At 46.0% G+C, this 20,096-nt stretch overlaps 1 protein-coding gene across 2 annotated transcripts in view; it reads left to right on the top strand.

Moving 5' to 3' along the window:
* LOC119387965 (uncharacterized) overlaps positions 1 to 20,096 on the top strand; it is a 204,468-nt gene that overhangs the window by 133,986 nt on the left and 50,386 nt on the right. For both annotated transcript variants that reach the window (XR_007415486.1, XM_037655557.2), the window contains exons 2-6: positions 12,349 to 12,554; positions 13,661 to 13,796; positions 16,146 to 16,279; positions 18,147 to 18,357; positions 19,732 to 19,868. Coding sequence is in view for 1 of the 2 variants with exons in the window: in XM_037655557.2 (XP_037511485.1) it covers positions 12,349 to 12,554; positions 13,661 to 13,796; positions 16,146 to 16,279; positions 18,147 to 18,357; positions 19,732 to 19,868 (824 nt within the window). In the remaining variant the exon portion in view is untranslated. The remainder of the gene's footprint in view (positions 1 to 12,348; positions 12,555 to 13,660; positions 13,797 to 16,145; positions 16,280 to 18,146; positions 18,358 to 19,731; positions 19,869 to 20,096) is intronic.

The raw sequence follows: 20,096 nt of genomic DNA, 5'->3' as shown, positions 1-20,096 counted from the left end.
TCCATGCAAGCCATCGTGTTGTCTCATCGCTGCGTGAAGACCTCCTCTCCTTCTTTAACAGACTCCTTCGGCATTTTTCTTTAAGAAAACATTTTCCTAGGCCTCTCCCACCTACGTTCTGTAACGGGTATGCTTGACTGTGGCGCAAAATACATTTCGGGAAAACGATGGGGGAAGGGAAAGGAAAAGAAGATTCTGATAGTGACGCATCAATAACTATGTAGTCTTCAGAAATGCGCCTTTCTTGATAGCATTATCTTGACCATGTCGTTCCACGTCATACGTTGGCTCTTCACGCATGCGCGGGAGGTGTCTTTCTTTTTCCCTGTACGTTTATGGGAGTGTCGTTAATTAGTTGGAAGTAAGCGCAGCACTTTCTTCGCTTGCTCCCTCCCCCCCCCCCCTTTTTTTTCCCCACGAAATGTATTTTGCGCCACAGTCAAGCATACCTAAGCAATCTAAGCACCAACTCGCTCAAAAAGAAGTCCTTTTGGTTCTGTACCAGAGTGCGATGAATATTTCTCACCAAACTGGATTACCGTATTTATTCGCGTACTATAAGCATCGGTAAGTACTGGCGGATATTGAATAGTGTTAGCTACAGCTGGCTTAATTGTAGCTAATGTTCGCTAGTACATATTAAGTAACTATTGGTCCATGTCGACGTTGTTATTAAATGATGTCTAATATTTGCTGAGTCATAAGTAAGTATTGTTTAGCCTTCACCAAGTTGGTAAGTCCATTGTTTTAACAGCCACATTACATTGTCTTCGTTCAATTCTCACGACAATACTTGAGTTATTCTTATCTCTAAAAAGGCGTTATCTCTATCACATTTAAGTTAATCATAACATGTTAATGAATGAATGACTGTGAGGGAAGTTGTGGAATTACTCCATACCTCCTTTCTTTTTCACCCTGCTTCCCCCATTTATCCGCGTAGTTTGAACTGCTTAGCCCTTTCTGCCCTGGCGGTGTCAATTGACACCATGACACAGCATTTCCCCTAGCACCTCGGAAATGAAACCAAAACTGGCCATCCTTGAGGGAATACTTCTTCAATGATCCCCACTGCGTTTGACACCAAAATGGCGACATGCTTGCGGAGCTGGGACCCAGAAAGAAGAAAAAGCTTGACCGAAGTCATGGGTGACGCCGTGGCGGGTCAGCTGAGGAGGCTAAGCGCAATTTTCGGGTCGACGTACCGAAGCTGTTTCAATGAGTATCACATTGAAAAATGAGATATGGTTCACATTTTGTGTACTCTAGGGAATAGCGGGAAAAAAGATGTCATTTTTCTCATTTCACAACCGCTGAGTCCTGATGACCTAATTTGATGTCATGTCTGTAAATCCATAAATAATTGCACCACTGGCTCAATTTTTCGTTTGTGGTCTTCTGAGGTCATAACTATTAGGAAAACAAACAAAAAATGTCCCCGACCAAAATAAAAAACCCAGGGCTGAAAGGGTTAGCGCGCAAGCTTTTTAGTCAAGAGCAAACCACCAGGAAATCATCAAGGTATCACGAGGTCGAGACTTCGACGGAATACTGTCTGGTCCGGTAAAGGCATGGTTAATAAGCAGATCACTAACCAATGTCAATATGAAATAAAATGACGTTTCGGGATCTGTACGGATCCCTCGTTCACTATGACGAGAAAATTGTTCATGACCTGAACCCTCTATCCATATTCAGCGTGCAGAACTCCCCAGCACAGGGTAGCCAGCCAGTCTGAGAACTGGCTAACCTTCCTGTCTTTCCGACCATTTCTTCTTTCTTTCCTTCTACAGCTACTTCGTCGCAGCTACGCGCCATTCACCTTAATTCCCCATAATCTGAAATGCGAAGCCATAACCGAGCGCTAAATATACGTCAACGGCCGCAAACAGTATCACAACCCGGTCTGTTGAATACTATAGAACATTTCACCTCAGCCTCGACCACTCTAAGTCCCCGTTAAACTCGTTGTGTTGTAACGATAGGCGGAAGGAAGCGGGAGTAAGAGGCGATAGCACCGAGGGAGTATGATTCCTGTACTTGCACTTTTCGAATATAATTTGCTGCCTTTTACTAATGTGTCAAGTTGGAAACAACTATGCCAGCAATTTCTGACACGTTGCCGGTAAAGTGTCACCTAGTTGCTGCCCACGAAAGCGTGGCAAACGCAGCAAGCACGCCTACAACCTTTAGCTGGCGCAGGCGCGCCAAGACTTATTCGTATGCATCGGTAACCCTAAGCTAAAACGAAGAAGACGCCTGCTAGCACCACACAACTAATCTATGAACGTCGGCTTGAAACGAGCGAATAGCGAAGCCACGGGGTTGTACTCCAGTGTGCGTCAAAACGAGTGGCCCGTATTGATTTGTCTAATTCGCCACATTCAAGGCGCCCGACAAGCCAAACCGCAACTAATTCCACGTTTCGCCGTCAGCAGTTCCCGGTTAAAATATGCCCCGGGACAGGTCAAACATCCAGTGGCATGCCACCCAGTTATACGAGAGAACATCTATACCGTTATACACTCTCCCACTTCCAACGGCACACACCGTGTCGTTTTTTCGCTGGCAAATTAGCTGCATACGTACCTCGTACCCTTCGCATGAAACCAACGTGTCGGAAGCACGAGCTGCTACTTCGCAATGCCGTTTCCTTCCTCTTGGTGTCGCAGTGATTCGCAGAGAAAAAAGAAGGAACGAAAAAAAGAGCAGCAACGGCATAGCGTGCTTCGCCGTCACAGGCGTTGTGCGTGGGGGGCATTTATAAATCTCTATATAGAAGAAAACGAGGGGCCCCCGACGAGGTCTCATTCGTCTATTTTTTAAGCCGGTCATGCGATAAATCGCGCTGGGCTGTCGATGGGGCGACACGAAAATGCTTTTACCACGCGAACCTCTCCCCACCGCGTGGTGCGCTCTGCCTTCTCCAACTGGCTTGCTTGCCTCCCGCATGGTCTCGTACTCGCGCTTGTGCTTGAAGGAAGGGGAGACGGAAAGCTGCCGCGATCGGAGGCCAAGGGTGGCGAACCCGGGTTCCCTCTCTTGCTCCTGACGCTGTAAGGCGCTGTCTTGGCGCCCATTCACTCCCCGGCTCTCTTCCAACTTATTTTTTTCCATCAATATTTTTTTTTGTCGCTAATGCGTTTCTCAGCCTCTCTATGTATGGGCACGCCGCCTCCAATTTCAGGAGCACTGCTGCCTTTGCTTTTCTCTCTTCTGTTTGTTTCTAGTTGTTCCGAATCGCGATACGGTAACTGTGCGGATGTTTTACAAAACGAAAATAAATATCTCTCCTTGTGGAACACCCTTTGAACTAGAAGAACCAGCCGAAGGAGTGTCGCGTTAGCCGCCCCTCGGCAGGGCGGAAACAGAGCGATGGTTGCTCTGGCCAAGCGAGGCGAGTAACCGCTTACATTGTAAGAGCCGAGTTGTGTTTAACGAAATGCTTGCGTTGTATAACGGCCAGAAAGTCGAGGCTGGAATAAAAAAAAACTATTATCCTTGTACGAGTCGCGAATTCCAACATGACCATGCCGTGTTGGGAGGATACCAGCAGGCGCTGATCATTCACGAATGGATGTAGTCAGATGGTGGTGGATCTGAATTAACCAAAGGCGTTTCTTTGCTTCGAGTGCCTCACAGTCCAACATTATTTAGGTGGATGCACTGGAGGAACGATATGTGCAAAATGGGCGAGGCAATGTGAGATGTTAACTGCGGGAGTATATGATAATGCGATAAGTGAAAGCAAGAACAGAACATTCGTTTAAATAGGCTTGAACATTAGACGAGAACGCAAACTTGATTGAAAGAGAAACACTTTCAAGACGAGCTCTCTGCGAGGTTTCTTTTTGCTCTTTAATGCCTCCAGTTAAACGGATTGTGCACTTTTACCTTTCCTGGATACCTAAATATGTTTCTTTGTATATAAACTTAAACTATGCAACTAATTTTCTCATGTCCTCCTTAAATTGTCCAGGGTATTGCTGGTTGTACGTAGTCCCCCTTATTTCTCCTTTAGATGGAAGGTTTGTGCTGAAAAAAAAAATCGTAGTTTCATATGTTACCATTCTTGCGAGAAATTATAAGTAATGGAGATGAAACTCTCCACAGTCATTTCAGTGCGATTACTCGGCTCCCCTCACCATATCCCTCTGATAATCGATTTGCCATGGCTCCATTTTTTTTTCTTTATTAAAGTGCACTGACAAAGAAAGTCTTCTCTCCACATTTCATTCCCAATCATCACAATTCAAGTTAATCTCGTTGCTGGGTTTTCCTAAGACCCGAGATTTGTTTCAGCTGTAGCGAAAGTTATGAACTTGCATGGTGCTCGCGCAGATGCTGCGCCCCCGCTCCTCGCTTCACGCCTTCGAATGCACGTGATTTCGTAGTGATCGTACACCCTTCTCATTCACTCGCATCGCGTATCCAAAATGCTGTCACTTATTTATCACCCACTAAACTGTCGTTTCGCTGGTTTTGGGGAGAAAGTGGGTCTCTCCTCTCCACACGCGCCCTGGGAATGGAGAAAATATCCCCACTCCGTCGCGGGCCTCGAACTTGGCTTTCTAACAAAAAAAATTTTTAAAGCTCGTAAAGCGTGTACCGCGGCGTCGGCATCGCGAACGCTGAAGCGAGTCGCAGCAGCACCTCTCGCGAGAAAACGCGCGTTTCACGCGCTTCCCTCTAAGCGCACCGTGTGAATTTATTACAGACTCGAAGCGGCGTCGCATCCCCGTAGGATATGTATATGGGCGAACAAATGGGGCTGCAGGACAGGGCGAGAAGGTTGGAGCCCCATTAGTCACACATGTGCTCGTATACCATCGCCATAGTGTTTTTTTTTTATTTTCTTTTTTTTTTCACGCGCGACACGGGTGTCGAGCTTGAACTGTGAACACGCGGCCACGCTTGAGATAAAGCAGGGTAAGAGAGGTGCGGAGAGGCGAGTGACGTTAAAGGGGGCCGGGGGGGGGGGGGGGGGGGGGAGGTTACAAGCTCGCGTCTTCGACGAGCTCCTTAAGTGAGATAAGTCGTCATACGCCGATGAAAATAGTGATACCCTGCGCAGACGTACGACTCCGCTAAAGTAACGCCCACTTACGCCCCGACTCAGTACATCTTACTTGTATAGTGAAAAGGTAAGTTCTATTCCGGCGGGAGTAGTAAAAAAAAAAAAGATAACGGCGTGGAGAAAGAGGGAAGGAAAAGCATGGAAAGGGTTTGTCTGGAAAATAGAAATGATGGTTTAAAGGACCCGCCCAGTAACTCGGCGCACTCCCTGTTGAACTAGGGAGTTCAACGTCGGTAACACCACGTGTGATACCTTTTACACTGCGAATCACTTATATTCATTTCAGACGCGTTGGGAGAGGCCCATCCCTCTCATATAAGTACCTTAATAAATGGAACTTATCCCCTGCCCTTCTTTGAAAGCCTTTTTTTATGCTTTTTGAGCTGGGACTAAGAAGCCGACGAAGAGATACAGCTCGTTCTAGTGGAAATGATGACCCTTTATACGTTATCATGTGACAGGCGATATCTAAAAGAACACTTGCTGGCTAGGAGAGCTTAGTGTTAGTAAACAGGCATGCCAGTGTACACTGTGCGGGCCTGACATGATTGGCTGCCGGCGGAATAAATAGGCGAGTTTGTTACATTAACCGTAAAAAATGCCTTCACAGAACCCGAGTCTTATGTTCGCAAACCAACGACACGAATGTACAATATGTATGGCAGACAGAACGGGTGGCCGCGGATTAATAAACGACATGCGTGCATTAACCGTAAAAACCATATTTATACAATCATAGACGGGGATAGAAGAGCTGAAAGCCGTCATTATGCCTTTATGATTTATGGAAGCAGCTGCTCGTTTTGACACTGTCGACCTCTATAATTTTTTTCCAAATGTTGAATAAAACTCACAGGGTCCCTTATGCATTCACCTAAGACGACTCTAAAGCGAAAGATATCTTCTTTCTCTTCTCCGTCGATGTACTGATCGTGCCCCGCCACCCTCCGAAAGTTTTGTGCAACTAGCGTAATTTTGCATTGCCTCCACTATCGGAGGCATGTCACCTGGTTGTGCACTGCCTCCGTGATCGGCCCACCTTTGGCCGAGTCTCGATGTCATGTGATAACGGTATCAAGTGGCATTAGTTCACGTGACGTCACGCCAAACTTTGGGACGTCACGATGGCGTCACAAGTTTTAGCGATCTGTGATGCCATGATGACGTCATATGGTGACGTCATCACGAGATGATATTTTGCGTCACTCGTGCTGTGTCCGACGACGCGGGACGCCGAAGATCAATTTTCGCGTTTGATGAGGCGTCTAATGCTTTCACCTTGATACCTGTCTTAGACGGGCATCAGCGACTAAGCATTAGCAATCTAAGCACACGGGTGTTATTACATTTCGCCTCCGTCGAAAGGCGGCCGCCGTGGCCGGGCGTTGAACCCAGGTGTTCGTTAACCAATATTCTACATGTGCTTCTGGTGCCTAAATAATGTGGAATAGAGCACACGTGACCCACATTATTGCACATGCTCAGAGAGAGAGAGAGAGAAAGCTCTTTATTGAAGAACAGAGAATTCTGCTGGCGTATATAAATGCACCTACACGCTACTCTGTATAGGGGAAAGGGATTGAGGACATAAAGGCCCTAGGAAGGCGCCAGGAGGAGGGCAGGAAAAGAAAATGAAAACATATGATCGTGGTATGTGGAAGTGCATGGGAACGTAATGGTTGGGATATATGTCACCCTAAAGTTTATTAATTAAGTTAATGTCCTCAAGGAACCTGAACAGGAATTTTAAAATTTGACGTTGCTGAGAAGGACAAGGCACAGGTCCAAGTATTTTGCCGAGATCTAGAGGTACTTGGGAAGATGACCATAGTGTACTTTGGAGACAAGGTCTTTCTTCTTTGTACACCTGGAAATCAACCAAAATATGTTCCACCAGCTATAGTTGTCATTGTGCTCAGTTTGCTGTGTTTTCGAGCCCCGCCACAGTGGTCTAATGGTTATGGCGCTCGACTGCTGACCCGAAGGTCGCGGGATCGAATCCAGGCCGCGGCGGCTGCATTTTCGATGGAGGCGGAAAACGTTTGAGGCCCGTGTACTTAGATTTAGGTGCACGTTAAAGAACCCCAGGTGGTCGAAATTTCCGGAGCCCTCCGCTACGGCGTCTCTCATAATCATATGGGGGTTTGGGGACGTTAAACCCCAAATATTATTATTATTATTATTAATGCTGTGTTTTCGAGTACCGCGTCGCTTCATAAAACGATGAACTCTCACGAAGCTTACGCAGCCAGTGCAACCCCCTCTTCTTGCCGCCTGGCTATGTCAGAAGTACCGTTTGTCCAAATGCAAAGAGGAACTATAAATCTAATTAAACTTCAACAATTACTGCCCTAACTGCGCTCGCGCAAGGTTCAACGACATCGGCATCTTTTCTCCCGGCATGTAATTGCCGGAACGAAAGTGCGCGGGACGATTACGTCCATTGCGGCGTCGTACACAGCGACGACACGGAGGCGTTCTTCGTCTACGCGTCGGCACACGAGTCACACTCGGAGAAAAACGACAAGCTGACTCAACACGGACGGGTCGACGCCCGCCTCTCGTTTCCGAAAATGACGACGAAGCAACAAAAGAACTTGCGCGGCGTGATATATACAACGAGCGAACGTAGTGGGAAGCTCTGTATAGGACTCCCACTATTGTCAGTCTTATTCTTTATGCTTGGACGTCGTGCACAAGCATTACTTAAGATGACGCCCTTCTACATGGCATGATACGAAATGGAAACGTTGTCATCCACTAAAAGCAGCACGAAGCTACAAAAGAAGCCCGTCAGATGGGTTTCTCATAGGAGGAGGAGGAAGAGGAAAATAAAACAACTCTCTTAAGGTCATAACTAGGTCGTGAGCTTTCATTGAGTGTATTGTTGGTCCGAATGGTTGTGGCGAATAGCTGGTCACGGCTACAACATCTTCAATAGGTAATGTTTGAAGAAGCAGGCTCGAGCCAGCTCATCTTAGCGCTGGACAGCGACTCGCGCCGATGTTCTTGTGGGGCAGTAGAAGATAATTTCGCTTTCTTTGATTGGGTGGTTACCAGAGTGGCCTAGTGTGGGTGCGAGGTATCCAATACTGTATCAATCATCAAGTTCCCTTTACTTGCTTTACCATATACCATCGCACGACGCAGATTCATCTTCAAGTGTTGAATCTGTCTGTCTATTTGTAACACTGTGTTCGTTACGCCTAAAGACATGCAGGCTTCAGAGGGGGAAATAATATACTAGAAGCTACTACGAAGAATTTCGTTCCTGAGTAATACACAACATTACCACAGCCAATGCGGCCGCTAAATGCGAAACGCAGCACGAGCCCCTTGGACCACCAGCTTCTTGTTGGCTGACAATACAACGAGGCTCTAGAGTGCTGCGCAGTATTTAAGCATGCGCGAAAAGCAGCCCCTGCTCCTCCATCTCCCCTACCACCTTCGCCTGCCGCTGCTTCCGGTAGGAGGTGCGAGTTCCGCCTGCCCTGAGAATCCACGCTTCGTGCGCCAGGTGGTTAATGGAAGTGTTTTTATTATTTCCTCGCTAAAAGGCCTGTTAGGACGGGTGCTGCTAAGCAACCTGCTGGTTGCCCGGCTCCAGGAAACTTTCTTAACCAGTTACCCACGTGTCACCTCCAGTAATAAGGCTTTCACGCTTTTTATTTTCCTGGAAAGTTTCCAAATTGTTTATTATGGGTGGTCTAGCCTTATTAAAGGAAAAAGAATAAGACTAATGATATACATACTATAAACCACTTAACCTTTGTGAACGTTACTACTTCCTGGATTCGATATGCCTTTAAATAAATAATTCTTACTCTCTTTCCTACCACTGGCATGACATGTTGCGTAGGTTATTAGAAACGCTTACGGAACCAATAAAAAGACGACATACAAGCTCAAAAGCTAAGTCCCAAGAAGTACGTATGTGTTTTGTAGTTGCAGCGGACACAGGATATGCATTTCCCAGAGTTTCTTGTTTTTTCTACGAAATCAGGAAGCATTACCTAACTCTACAGTGTAGTATTCAAAAGCTGCTAGCCTACCTTCAATAGAAGAGGATGACTTTCTCAGAATATGGTTCCATCCATCTCCTAGACATTTATGCTAGTTATTTAGTTCATTCCGGAAGTATTCACTCAGCGACATAACAAGAACTGAGAAACGTGCTTGCTGGTATGCATAAGCTGAAGCAGTTTCGCTCGAATCCAGGCTTAGAAGCGTTTCTCTTCCTTGTGGTTCTCGAATGGTTCGGAAGTTTAAAACAGAGGCATGGCGCTTCTGACTAGCGCATCAGAATTCTGCGAATAAGGAATTGGAAGTGTGATCAGTGAAGTCTCATCTCCTTATTGTCCCGTGCGCTTGGTCCCACAGCCATCCAGGACAGCGTCTCGCCTTGCCAAGGTACTGCACCTATCGCTCACTGTCAGTCTTTCCAGGTTCCAGACCTTGCCTACGAACTACGCATGCAGTTCAAGTGCCCTCTCGACATACATTCGCTACACTTATGCGAGGCTTTAACCCCACGCTGTCCTTTCCCGGGTGTCCTCCGTGTTACGTTGATGGGGTCGTGAACCTCGTTGGAAGCTGGCGTGAGCGGGATCCGAGTAAGGCACTCCCTTCCATTGATGGATTGTTCCGGGCCCGAAACTAGCACTCGAGAGTACGAGAGCCACTGCGGTTCCAGCTGGGGTTCCTCCCGCGTCGCCTCCGCGGCTTCGCCGGACCAGCCGGCATTTGCATGTTAAGTGCTATTTTAGATTCAGATCCGAGCTCCCTTTGTTTTCGCGTCCCTCTTGCGCTTGCTTCTATAACGTTGTCGGGACGCCAGTGGACACGCATGCCTTCGGCACTGAGCGCCGGGCTGTGCTGCACTGCCGCTGGTGTGTAGCTCTCAGCTCCATGCATGTATTTATCTTAATTGGGCTGGCTCAGTCTACAAGTTTGAAATGAAGCGTGATTCCTTTAAAATTTCGTTCCCGTCTAACGTTACTCGCAGATGAAACTGTTTTGTTGTGTTGCAGTCTGAGTTTTTCTTGTGAAACGAAGTGAATTGGACTTGGCGTAGTCACCCGGGCCGAGAGACCGTTGAGCTATTTCATTTAATCTTATTCTTTCAACACGTTTCCTAGAGGATGCGCACAGAAATGCCGGAAACAAGACATAATTTTGATTTTTACGGCTTTGGCACACACACGCGATAAACTGCTTATATGAGCTGCCAGGCGCACATCTTCATCGTATGGTCTGCCTCTTCTTGAGCTTTATTTAACCTCACTTCTCGTCGCCTCTTGCGCTGCCTTTCTAAACTGCCTGTCTCCATCGGCGAACATTCTCAGTTTGGAACGACCTGTCGAGACATGGTCTGGGCGCTGTTTCATTCCTGCCGCATCGTCGTTGCTATTCTCGACTACGGAGCAGTCGTGAATGTTCTATGGTTCTGCGTGACACTGAAATTTCTACGTTGTCAGTGATCGATTTTTTCTAGTTGAAGTCGCGTATGGGAATTAAACAAAAGGACCAATTGTCATAAGGTAATTAAGAACTATGCGCTTCTTAACGTTTTCGTTGCAAGAGGGATCGAAAATGAAAGTGCTTCGAAGTAGTGGCCCTAAAGGACACCAGCATCCTTTTAAAAAATATATTTTCTTCCTTCCTCTCTCTTTCATCTTTATATTCCCATTCGTCCAGTGTAGGGTAGCCAACCGGACATGTTTCTGGTTCATCTCCCTGCCTTCTTCCTCTTGCTTTCTTCATTCCTTCCTTCCTGCCTTCCTTCCTTCCTGCATTCCTTCCTTCCTTTATCAACAACGCAGAGAATAGGTGCGTCCTATTCAAGCTATATACTCGAAATCTTTACCAACTTTCACAATTTCTTAAAAGAAGGCTCGTACGCAAAAGTTTGCAGATGCGTTTCTCACTTCCGTTTCCGACGTTGGTTTTTCGGCTGCTCGAGTCATGTGATGCCGCGGATAGTCGTGGCGTCTGCCAGAAGGGGGAGTCCGCATCTTACGACGCCGTTGATTTATTGTTACTGCCAACGATTGCGCCTCCAGCCACGTTACGCTTAAAGCTACGTACGAAACCGGAAGAGAAACAAAAGGCGTCGGGGAGATTCCAGACGTACCGGGCTCTGTCTCCGGGGGAGCGTTCAGACGCGCGCTCGTCCATGGACGACGCCCACACCTAAGGCGACCGGTCCGCTCGTAAATCAAAGCGTTCCTCGCATTTTCGGCCCGTGCGTGACAAAAAACTGCTCGCATTTCGACTCTGCGAAGGTGAGATTTCCGATGCTACATTTACGCTCGCGTTTTCCGTGCCTAATATTTATCACGGCCGCGCGTCAGTTTCCTTCTCTTTCAGCTCGCTCGCCTGCTCACCCTCCGGACACGAAGCGAGCCCACGGTTTCCAAAATGGCGCATCGTGCCCTCCTGTGTGGCTCGAGTATGCTTTTCGAGCGATAGCGAGAGCTTTGTGCCTGGCTCTCAGTTTGGCATTCGCCGTCCTTCGTTCGAGGCAGAGACGGAAGCTCCATCCTCTATTCGAGTTCCTAAGGCACTCAACTAAGTTTAAATCTCAGCGTGCGAGAGTTGCTGTTTTGATGTAGAGCTTTTCGTACACCTTGAGGTTATTGTTTGCCACGATAAGGCTTAAACTTCGGGAGGAACAACTCGAGCGCTCCATTTACACGAAGACGCTGCGGGCTTCGCGATTGCTGTTCTGGTTTTCTACCTGTTTTGTTACTCGCGCTATAAGCGTCACACGATTTGACTGCGCCTCCTTACTTACGCGTGAGTCAGCTATTTCATGCACATCCTCGTCGTCTCGAGTAGTGTGCCATGCAAATGACGGGACAGAGATATCCTGCATTTTTCAAATATTTCGATAGTATGGCTCACGTATAGAGCAACTTCTACATCGTTAATAACGTCAATAATACGGAAGACGACCGAAAACGGCATATAGCAGAGGACAAAAATATTATAGGAATAACTTGCACGTGATCTTTTTAACGATAACGAAATATCTCAGAGAGCAGGACTTGCCGTGAACATTAAACCAAGTCATTCAGTCGGTCGGTCGGTGTCGCTTATCAATCAATCAATCAATCAATCAATCAATCAATCAATCAATCAATCAATCAATCAATCAATCAATCAATCAATCAATCAATCAATCAATCAATCACTAGGTTGATCAGTTCGGGTGTTATTGCCACGCTCATTTCGGCTACATAAAAACTAACTTCCTGGCGTCTTTTCAGGTGCTCGCAGCATACGGTTCGAGCGCGTGGACGTCCCTGGAGCGGTGATCAGCGGCGAACCCGTCCTGCTCTTATGCGAGTACAATCTGGAAGGCGCCGAGCTGTACTCAGTCAAGTGGTACAAGAACAACGTCGAGTTCTACAGGTACTTGCCCAGCGACGTGCCGCCAGGCCAGAAATACGACCTCGTCGGGCTCTACGTAAACGTGAGTACATGTAAAATGCCCTGGGCATATATTTTTCGTCACCGTATACACATTGACTGCGCTTGAGGAGAAATTTTTTAATCTCAAGCATGCTGTGCAAAAGCAGATGATTCGTTTCAACATGATCTCTTTGGTTGTAAAATAAGTGGAACACGTAGACGAAAGATGAATAAACGCAATAGTTTTATGTTACAAGAGCTTTTGAGGCTATAATGACCCCATGCCCGCTGTTTACAAGCATAGAGTACAGAGATCGTACGGGCATACCACACAAGCTAAGTTAGCGTTGTATAAGTCATGGCGCAGCCGCATACTATATGCGCTATGGCCGCAGAACCGAAGATGTACAGGTATACGTGAAGTGAAAACCGGCATAAAAGAAAGTGCTACTCTTATGAAGTCATCACTGTTGCAAACTAAAAGCCGATGTTGCGCTAAACGTGTGAAACGTTAATGAATAGGACTGCAAGTATCTTTCGTATGCGTGTTCTCATGCTGCTACGTTTAACGAAAGCAAAATAAACGTATAGACGACGTATCACCATCTGTCACCCGTTGGTCGAGAACTGAGCTGGGTGTTCGCCACTACTAGTTCGTGTAACCCCAACATACATACGGTCGTATATACAAAATGCACTACTCTGCCTTGCAAAGGGAATATTTAACAAAACGTCGTCCAGCTTTACCAGTGTTGAGAAATCAACTAGACATTGCAACAACATCAAATACAAGATTTGAGTAATATGCTATAGGTATCAGTGAAAACAGGTACATCAGCTCCAGGCTTGTGTGTATTAGTTTGTTAGACTTGTTTGTAAGCCAGCTGAATGAGCTCAAGAACTGTTCGATGCACAGTTTTGTCGATGTACTATATGCGCGTATATCCACGAAAAACCGTATAATATATTCACGAAAAGAGCCCGTCGGGATTATGTCTCAATTGTGTTCGCAATGTAATGGTGCCGTCATGCACTTCTGCTGGAGTGGTGCTTAAGTAAATATTGAAATTTCAGTTAATTTCTTCTTTTTTGAGTTATCACAGCAAGGCTGTCATTTGCACATCTACGGTACGCTTACTTCGACTAACCGCTTGAACTGTCATGCAGTTGTCCAAGTCCAACCACAACCGAGTGTACCTGGACCGTACTGACCTCAACAGCGAAGGAACCTACGGCTGCGAAGTGTCCACCGAGGGACCAGAATTCCGCACAATCATCTTTGAGAAGGACCTCAACATCTACGGTGAGGATGGTTAACCTTCCTGCCTCCTGCTTTTCTGATTCCTTCCATCCATCCTCGAATAACGACTCGGCAATAATAGAATGATTATGGTTCTGAAACATTCCAAGGCCTGGTTGAGATAACTAAACATACAAAACAACATTGACAACCGTTGTTTGTCACATCGTAGGGCAAAGAGTTTGAAGCAAAACGTTAGGTTTAATGATGGAGCTTTGGGAACCACTCTGGTGCGGGACTGCAGGACGAAAACCAGCCTCAAAAGCCTGACATCTTTTGTTCTTTGTTTAGCTGCATTTCGTTTGGAAAATAATTTGAAAGTATAACGGCGGCACTAACATTTGCAAGGATATGTCTTGCCTTGCGGTTGGATACGCGGACTATAGCTCACTTCGCTGCGGTTGTGTGATTTTGTGACAAACATGCTTTCAAACCCAGTCGCATCGTACTTTGCGCAGCACACTTCTGAAATAATGCCTATGCACTGAGCACTTGAGAAATCGCTTTGTATCCTTCCGAATAAACATTTGTGAATTCTGCCTTAATTTTAGGGGCGAAGCTCCTCTTAGTCTAACCTTGTCCCGTCTCCGTTGTCCGGCGTAACCACCTTTGCAAACTGCCCACTACTTCGTCTTTGCAAACATCAAATCACGACCTATCACCGATCCATCACTTCACCGACCATAAAGCTGTTATAATGAAGGGGGAACGGAAGCCACGTCTAGCTACCACTTACGATTAATAAAATTTGTATAAATATATACAGTGTTTGTCACGTCATTGATGATGTACTGGGCTATCGCTTTGATTACTGCTGGGCGAATTCACCACTGAAGATTTCACGGTGTAACCATGATTGCTTCAGGAGCTTCGCCCAAGCTTTCATCATTCACCCGTGGATATGCTGTGAACTTTTTTTCAGTTAGCTCGACTGTATAACCTTCGTTTGATTATTTTCTTTTTTTATCTGTGATGTTTCACCAACTGCACTACCCATTAAGTTCATAAGCAGTACCCCAATTTAAGCCATAGCGACCACTATTTGTCTCACAAGAAAGGTTAACTTACACCAGAACGCGACGTAGGTCGCGAAACCACGACACGCGCTGAAAATCAAATGCTATTGGCTTCCTGCTCAGTGCGAGACTAATATGTTTTCGCGTGTTTCTTCCGACGTCATGTTATAGCATGTGGCTCGGGAAAATGAAATACAGGCCTGTCTTTTTCTTCATTTTGTGAAGGCCACTTACTTCATATACGCGCAAGAAGGCACCCACAAGCAATCATATACATACATGTTCGTTTGCGGGCTAAATGAAGGCACGTACCGTCTACGTGCTGTTCGCAGGTTCTGCCATTTATAGGGCTTAAACTGCAACGTACGCAGGAGGAAGGACGTGTTGCTGGTGCGCTCGTTTGTGTAAGGAACAAACTCGGCTGAAAAACTTTCTAGAGAAGCAACCACGGTTCATACATTCCGCTTAGGCGGCAACGTGAGTTCCAGGGTTTCGCCGAGTCTTCAAGATTGTGTCGCAGTCGCGGGCTTATTTTTTTTCCCTGGCACCTTAACGCTGAACCGGGTCCCCGGTTATGAGAAAGGTATCAGGGCCTTACGAACGGGACACTTTCTTTTCATTAGACTCCCTCACTAGCGGATTCGCGTAAGTGAAAACACAACTCCTGGCTACAATCAGGGGCAATGTAAGGTTATTTTTTACGGTAGTCTGAAAGAAAATAGGTTGGTTCCAACTAGTAGCTGCGGGTATGTCGTAAAAGTCGCCCATAGAGAAATTTTTCACGGAGCATGGTAATAGTAGTGGTGCACTGTTACAAAAAATGCAAGTCGCGATTCAAGAACACTAAAACTGGAAGAACAAATAGTAAAAAGTTGTTGTTTTGTGTTAGCTACGCAGAGGCTCTTTACAGTGAAGTAGGGTCGAGCTCCGCATCTAAAGCACCGAGTAAATTTTTGGCTACGAGCGAAAGCAGGAATAGAAAAAAAGCAGGCAACTGCTTTTGTGCAAATAGACCAACTCGTACTTAAGATGCCGAAATAAAACACAGTTTTCTTCGTATTTCCCATATGAGCGCGTGTTTGGAGGCGGGGAGCGCATAGATATCAAACGCATAGATATCAAACAGGCTGTCACGCATATCCAAGCAATAAACCAGTGGTTGTTAGTTCAGCGCTTGTGTTTGTCGTTCTTCTCCGTCCCGTGTTAAGCACTGTTTGCTCACGTCTTAAACGTGATTGTGGCGAGCTTTGTACGTTTACGCACGTATGATAGACAGGCAACTGCAAGACGCGATGCATGATGCAGCACATATCTCATGCTCTGAGTGTTTATGCAGTGTTGCCAGAGCGTGGGCCCGTCATCGAGGGCGTTCGTGGACGCTACCAACTTGGAGACATCTTGAACGCCACCTGTCGGTCAAGGCCTTCAAAGCCTGCACCTTTCCTCAACTGGTTTGTCAACGGAAAGCCGGTGAGCGCTCTCAGACACACAAAGGAAACTCAATATTTATTGCAATAGCTGACATGTAATGCCCTCGTGCCACCTCAGTGCTTGTCTATTTTAAGAATGATCATTTATTACCGAAGAGATCAGAGGCTAAGGCCACACTTTGTTCTATTTTGCAAGAAAATGAAGGGTGGGAGGCATCGCTAATCTCAGAGTGTGTTCGAATGTGTGTTCCGAGACAGTCAAAATAGTGGCACCAATAGGGCCGCAAAGTTACTTAGCATATTTACTTTGCAGTTGTGTGTAGGCAGTGGCGTAATCACTAACGCACCAGAGTTGTTTTATTCTCCTTCATAAGATTATGTAACCGGCATTTTACCGTGGCTACATGTCTGGTATTCCGTGTTCCGTGAAGCTTACGTTTTTTTTTACAGAAGAGTGAAAGCTTTCTCAAAGCGGGCAGTGCCTGACCATATAGCTGACTTTTGTAATAGGCCAACACTTTCAAATTACTCTGTTAGCTCGGAAATATGCTGTCCGGAAAAAACGCAACGTTCACATAAAGTGGCAGTATAAGAAGTAGCACTGAGATTTTCCACAAAATTCAATGCCGTCTTTTACGTTTGCACGGGATCACTTCCTCATTTCTTCATATTTATTTCGATTAGCCTACTATTGCTACGTCTCTTAAAGCTGCATATGTTTCGACAGCTCTTTGGCATGATCGCAACATCATCAACAACTTTGCATCCTCTGACATGGAGACAGGCCTGGGTAGCTAAATTTTTAACGCGAAAATGGTTCCCTGAAAAGAGTATTACTGCATTATTATTTTTCTTATCTTCCATTTGTCACTAAACTGGGTCGCTTAGGCCTTCTCTGTCCCTCCGTTCTGCTCCAGAACTTTCATTCGTTCTGTGCTGAGACGCCGGGCGGATAGACGCGACAAGGCGACGGCTGGGCCTATTCATAATGCAAAGCGTTCGTCTCGAGGACTTGCTATGAATGTTTGAGATGCTCTCGGCGTATCCTTTTGTCGAAACCGCGCTGGGCGAACAAGGGCGGCACTGACAGGTTCGGCTGTCGGGCTCTATACATCTTCTCACGCTCTTTGGGACACTTTATGGCGGTCTGTATCATTGTGCACGTATCGTTCACATTTAGCGCAGCTCAGTGCTCGTCAAGTGTCCGAGACGCACGTGAATGAACTGGCAGGGGATATGATAGGGGGATTCTCGTGCTCCATTTTCCTGTCGCAGGTGCGCTACACTGGTAATCTGAATCGCGCATTTAAAAAAAGGAAATAAAGTATTCTGACGCTCTCCTATTCATGATCACATCAGAGATAGAACGACGTATATCTCGTCGTCTAGCTTGTAAGTGACATCGCTTGAACTAAGGCAACAGTATTTCAATCATGGCCTGGAGGTTCTCGCATAGCCTAGCACTGTTATTTAACGCCTGGAATCATATATTCCGCCACAATGCCTTTCATATATTCCTCCTCACCCATGCCTTTCTAACATAAGTGTAAATTGGCATTACATTGCGTTAAACGCAAAGCCAGTGAACTTATTATTTAAGCGGAAGGAAGATTTAAAAAAACGAAAGAGAAAAAGTGACCAAGACTGTTAGAAGAAAGGATGTCTTTCAACGATACATGTCTTTGCCGTAGAAACAACTTCCTTTGCCGATTTCTGCCCTCATCATTTGCTTCCCTAATGAAATCCTCTTTTAGAAACATTGACTGTTGATCAATAATAAGAAACTTGCTACTGACGGAGCACATCAGCAGTTGCTCTTCACCGATCATTCTTTTTTCTTCTTGTTTATTTTTTTTCCAAGATGAACCATCATTGCTTTGGTGTTTTCTTCACCCGTGGCTGCGCAGGCGCCATCCCATCAGGTGACGCACAAGGGACCGTACCGGCGTGCCAACGCGTTGCAGGCATCAGTGTCTACGCTGCGATTCCAGATCACAGCCCGCCATCTGGCTCACGGCTTGCTCAGGCTGCGCTGTTCCTCTTCCATCAACAAGAACCACTCTCGAAGCAGCCAGGAACTGCTCGTTGGCACACAGAGGCACCTGACTACCGAGAAAAGTACTCGCCGCTTTCCCTCTTTTATCTCTGCGTGTTTCCCCAATCGGTGGTGCGTTTCTTGCAATTTACTGCTGTGTTTTCATTTGTTTTATTTTTATGTGGTGCCACACGAGAAGGCCAGTACATCTTTTGAGAACAATGAAGCCGTAGTTGTTATCTTGGAAGCCTTCACGAAAAAAATGGTAGAGTACTGCAATCATAGTCCAGCCAGTTCTACAACGTTAACTGCTGCACCTACAAATATTCTGAAGTAAAACGCAGAATTGAAACGAAAGCAAAGAATTTTACACCAGGCGACATTGCGAATTTTCAGTATGCGCTGCAAGTTGCAAGACGGTCTATAAATAGTCTTACCGATACAATTTCTCAAAGTAAATCATCATTAGAGAATACAGGAGAAACAAATTAAATGTTGTTTGTCATGCTATCAAGAGAAGAGATTCGCTGCCATAGTGGAAGCACGCTTATTATGTCCGCAAACGTTTTTTGCTATCTCCTTTCCTGAATTGGGGAGTGGAGGAACGAAATCACGTTTAAGTCACAAGCCCCACTTCTCTTTTCTCTTATAATTCTGCTTAGCCTTCTGCTCGCTTGCACATTATTACCGGCACGAAACAACTTAACGAGGTCACGTGACATAACTGGTGACGTTGCAAGCAGTGTCCTACGTAAAGACACTTGTACAGTTGGCGTGAAAAGTTCAGGGACTACTAGGTCTGAGAAACTTCTCAATTTCCCAGGAATTTCTTACTGTATTCGTTTGAACTGCACAGTGCATGTTGCCAACGTGATTTAGAACAGATCGGAAATCTAAGTTCAAGACTTCCTGCCAAAGATGTGGGAATATTCGAGTCTTTCTTGTGTCACGTGGTCCATAAACCTTTGGCGCTGACTTTACGTGTCTCGTTGACTCTCTGCTTAGAAAATAGACTCCATTGAGAGTTCGAGTGCATGTGTGTTACGAAATTTAAGATATTTCTGCGCCAAGCAGAGGCTTTATACTTTGCAGACACGACTGCCGCAGCTTATACTAAACACTACGTTTGTCTGTTTGCAGTGCCCATGTTTAGAGAGTGGCCCTTTATATTATCTAATGAAGGTAACGCATGCTACGAGATAAGCGCTGCTTTCCCGATATATGGGACAACGTTATGCTGTAGCTAGCTGACCTTCTATCACTGCGTGTATTCCTGACATGCGCATCATTGATGTTGCGACACAGTTTTTTTTTATTTGTGAAGCTGTTGTGCCGATTGCGAGCTACGAGCCAGCCTACAGTGCGAGTTTAGCTTATTTGTGCAGTGTAAGCTTACGTATTCTTAGCATTGACAAACGGCCAACGGTGTTTATCGAGCGCGCACTTTCATTGTGCAGCTTACGAAGAGGAGAACGCGCCGACAGTGACCGGCGTGAAGCCGTACTACTCGGTGGGACACACGATCGACCTGAACTGCAGCGCTGTCATGACAACCGATGAGATTGAACTGGAGTGGTTCATCAACGATGATGAGGTGCGCCAAGTTTCTCGGCTAGAAGTTTCTTGTCGTTTCGCGAGAAATCATCTGAGTACGATTTCCTATAATATCTTAATTTTGTAAAGAAATCCTATTCTCTCAGAGTAGAGGTTAAAGAAGTTAGAAAATGCTCGCGCACATAACTAAGATTGAAAATTGTATACGCTCGAACAAATAGCCGCATACTTGAAAATTTTGTAGAAGCTCCTATCGCTGTCATTCACA

This window comes from Rhipicephalus sanguineus, chromosome 3 (genome assembly GCF_013339695.2).
Source record: "Rhipicephalus sanguineus isolate Rsan-2018 chromosome 3, BIME_Rsan_1.4, whole genome shotgun sequence".
In the NCBI taxonomy this organism is placed as follows: Eukaryota; Metazoa; Arthropoda; class Arachnida; order Ixodida; family Ixodidae; genus Rhipicephalus; species Rhipicephalus sanguineus.
The sequence above is the reverse complement of the archived record's forward strand: the minus strand, read 5'-3'. Positions and strand labels throughout refer to the sequence as shown.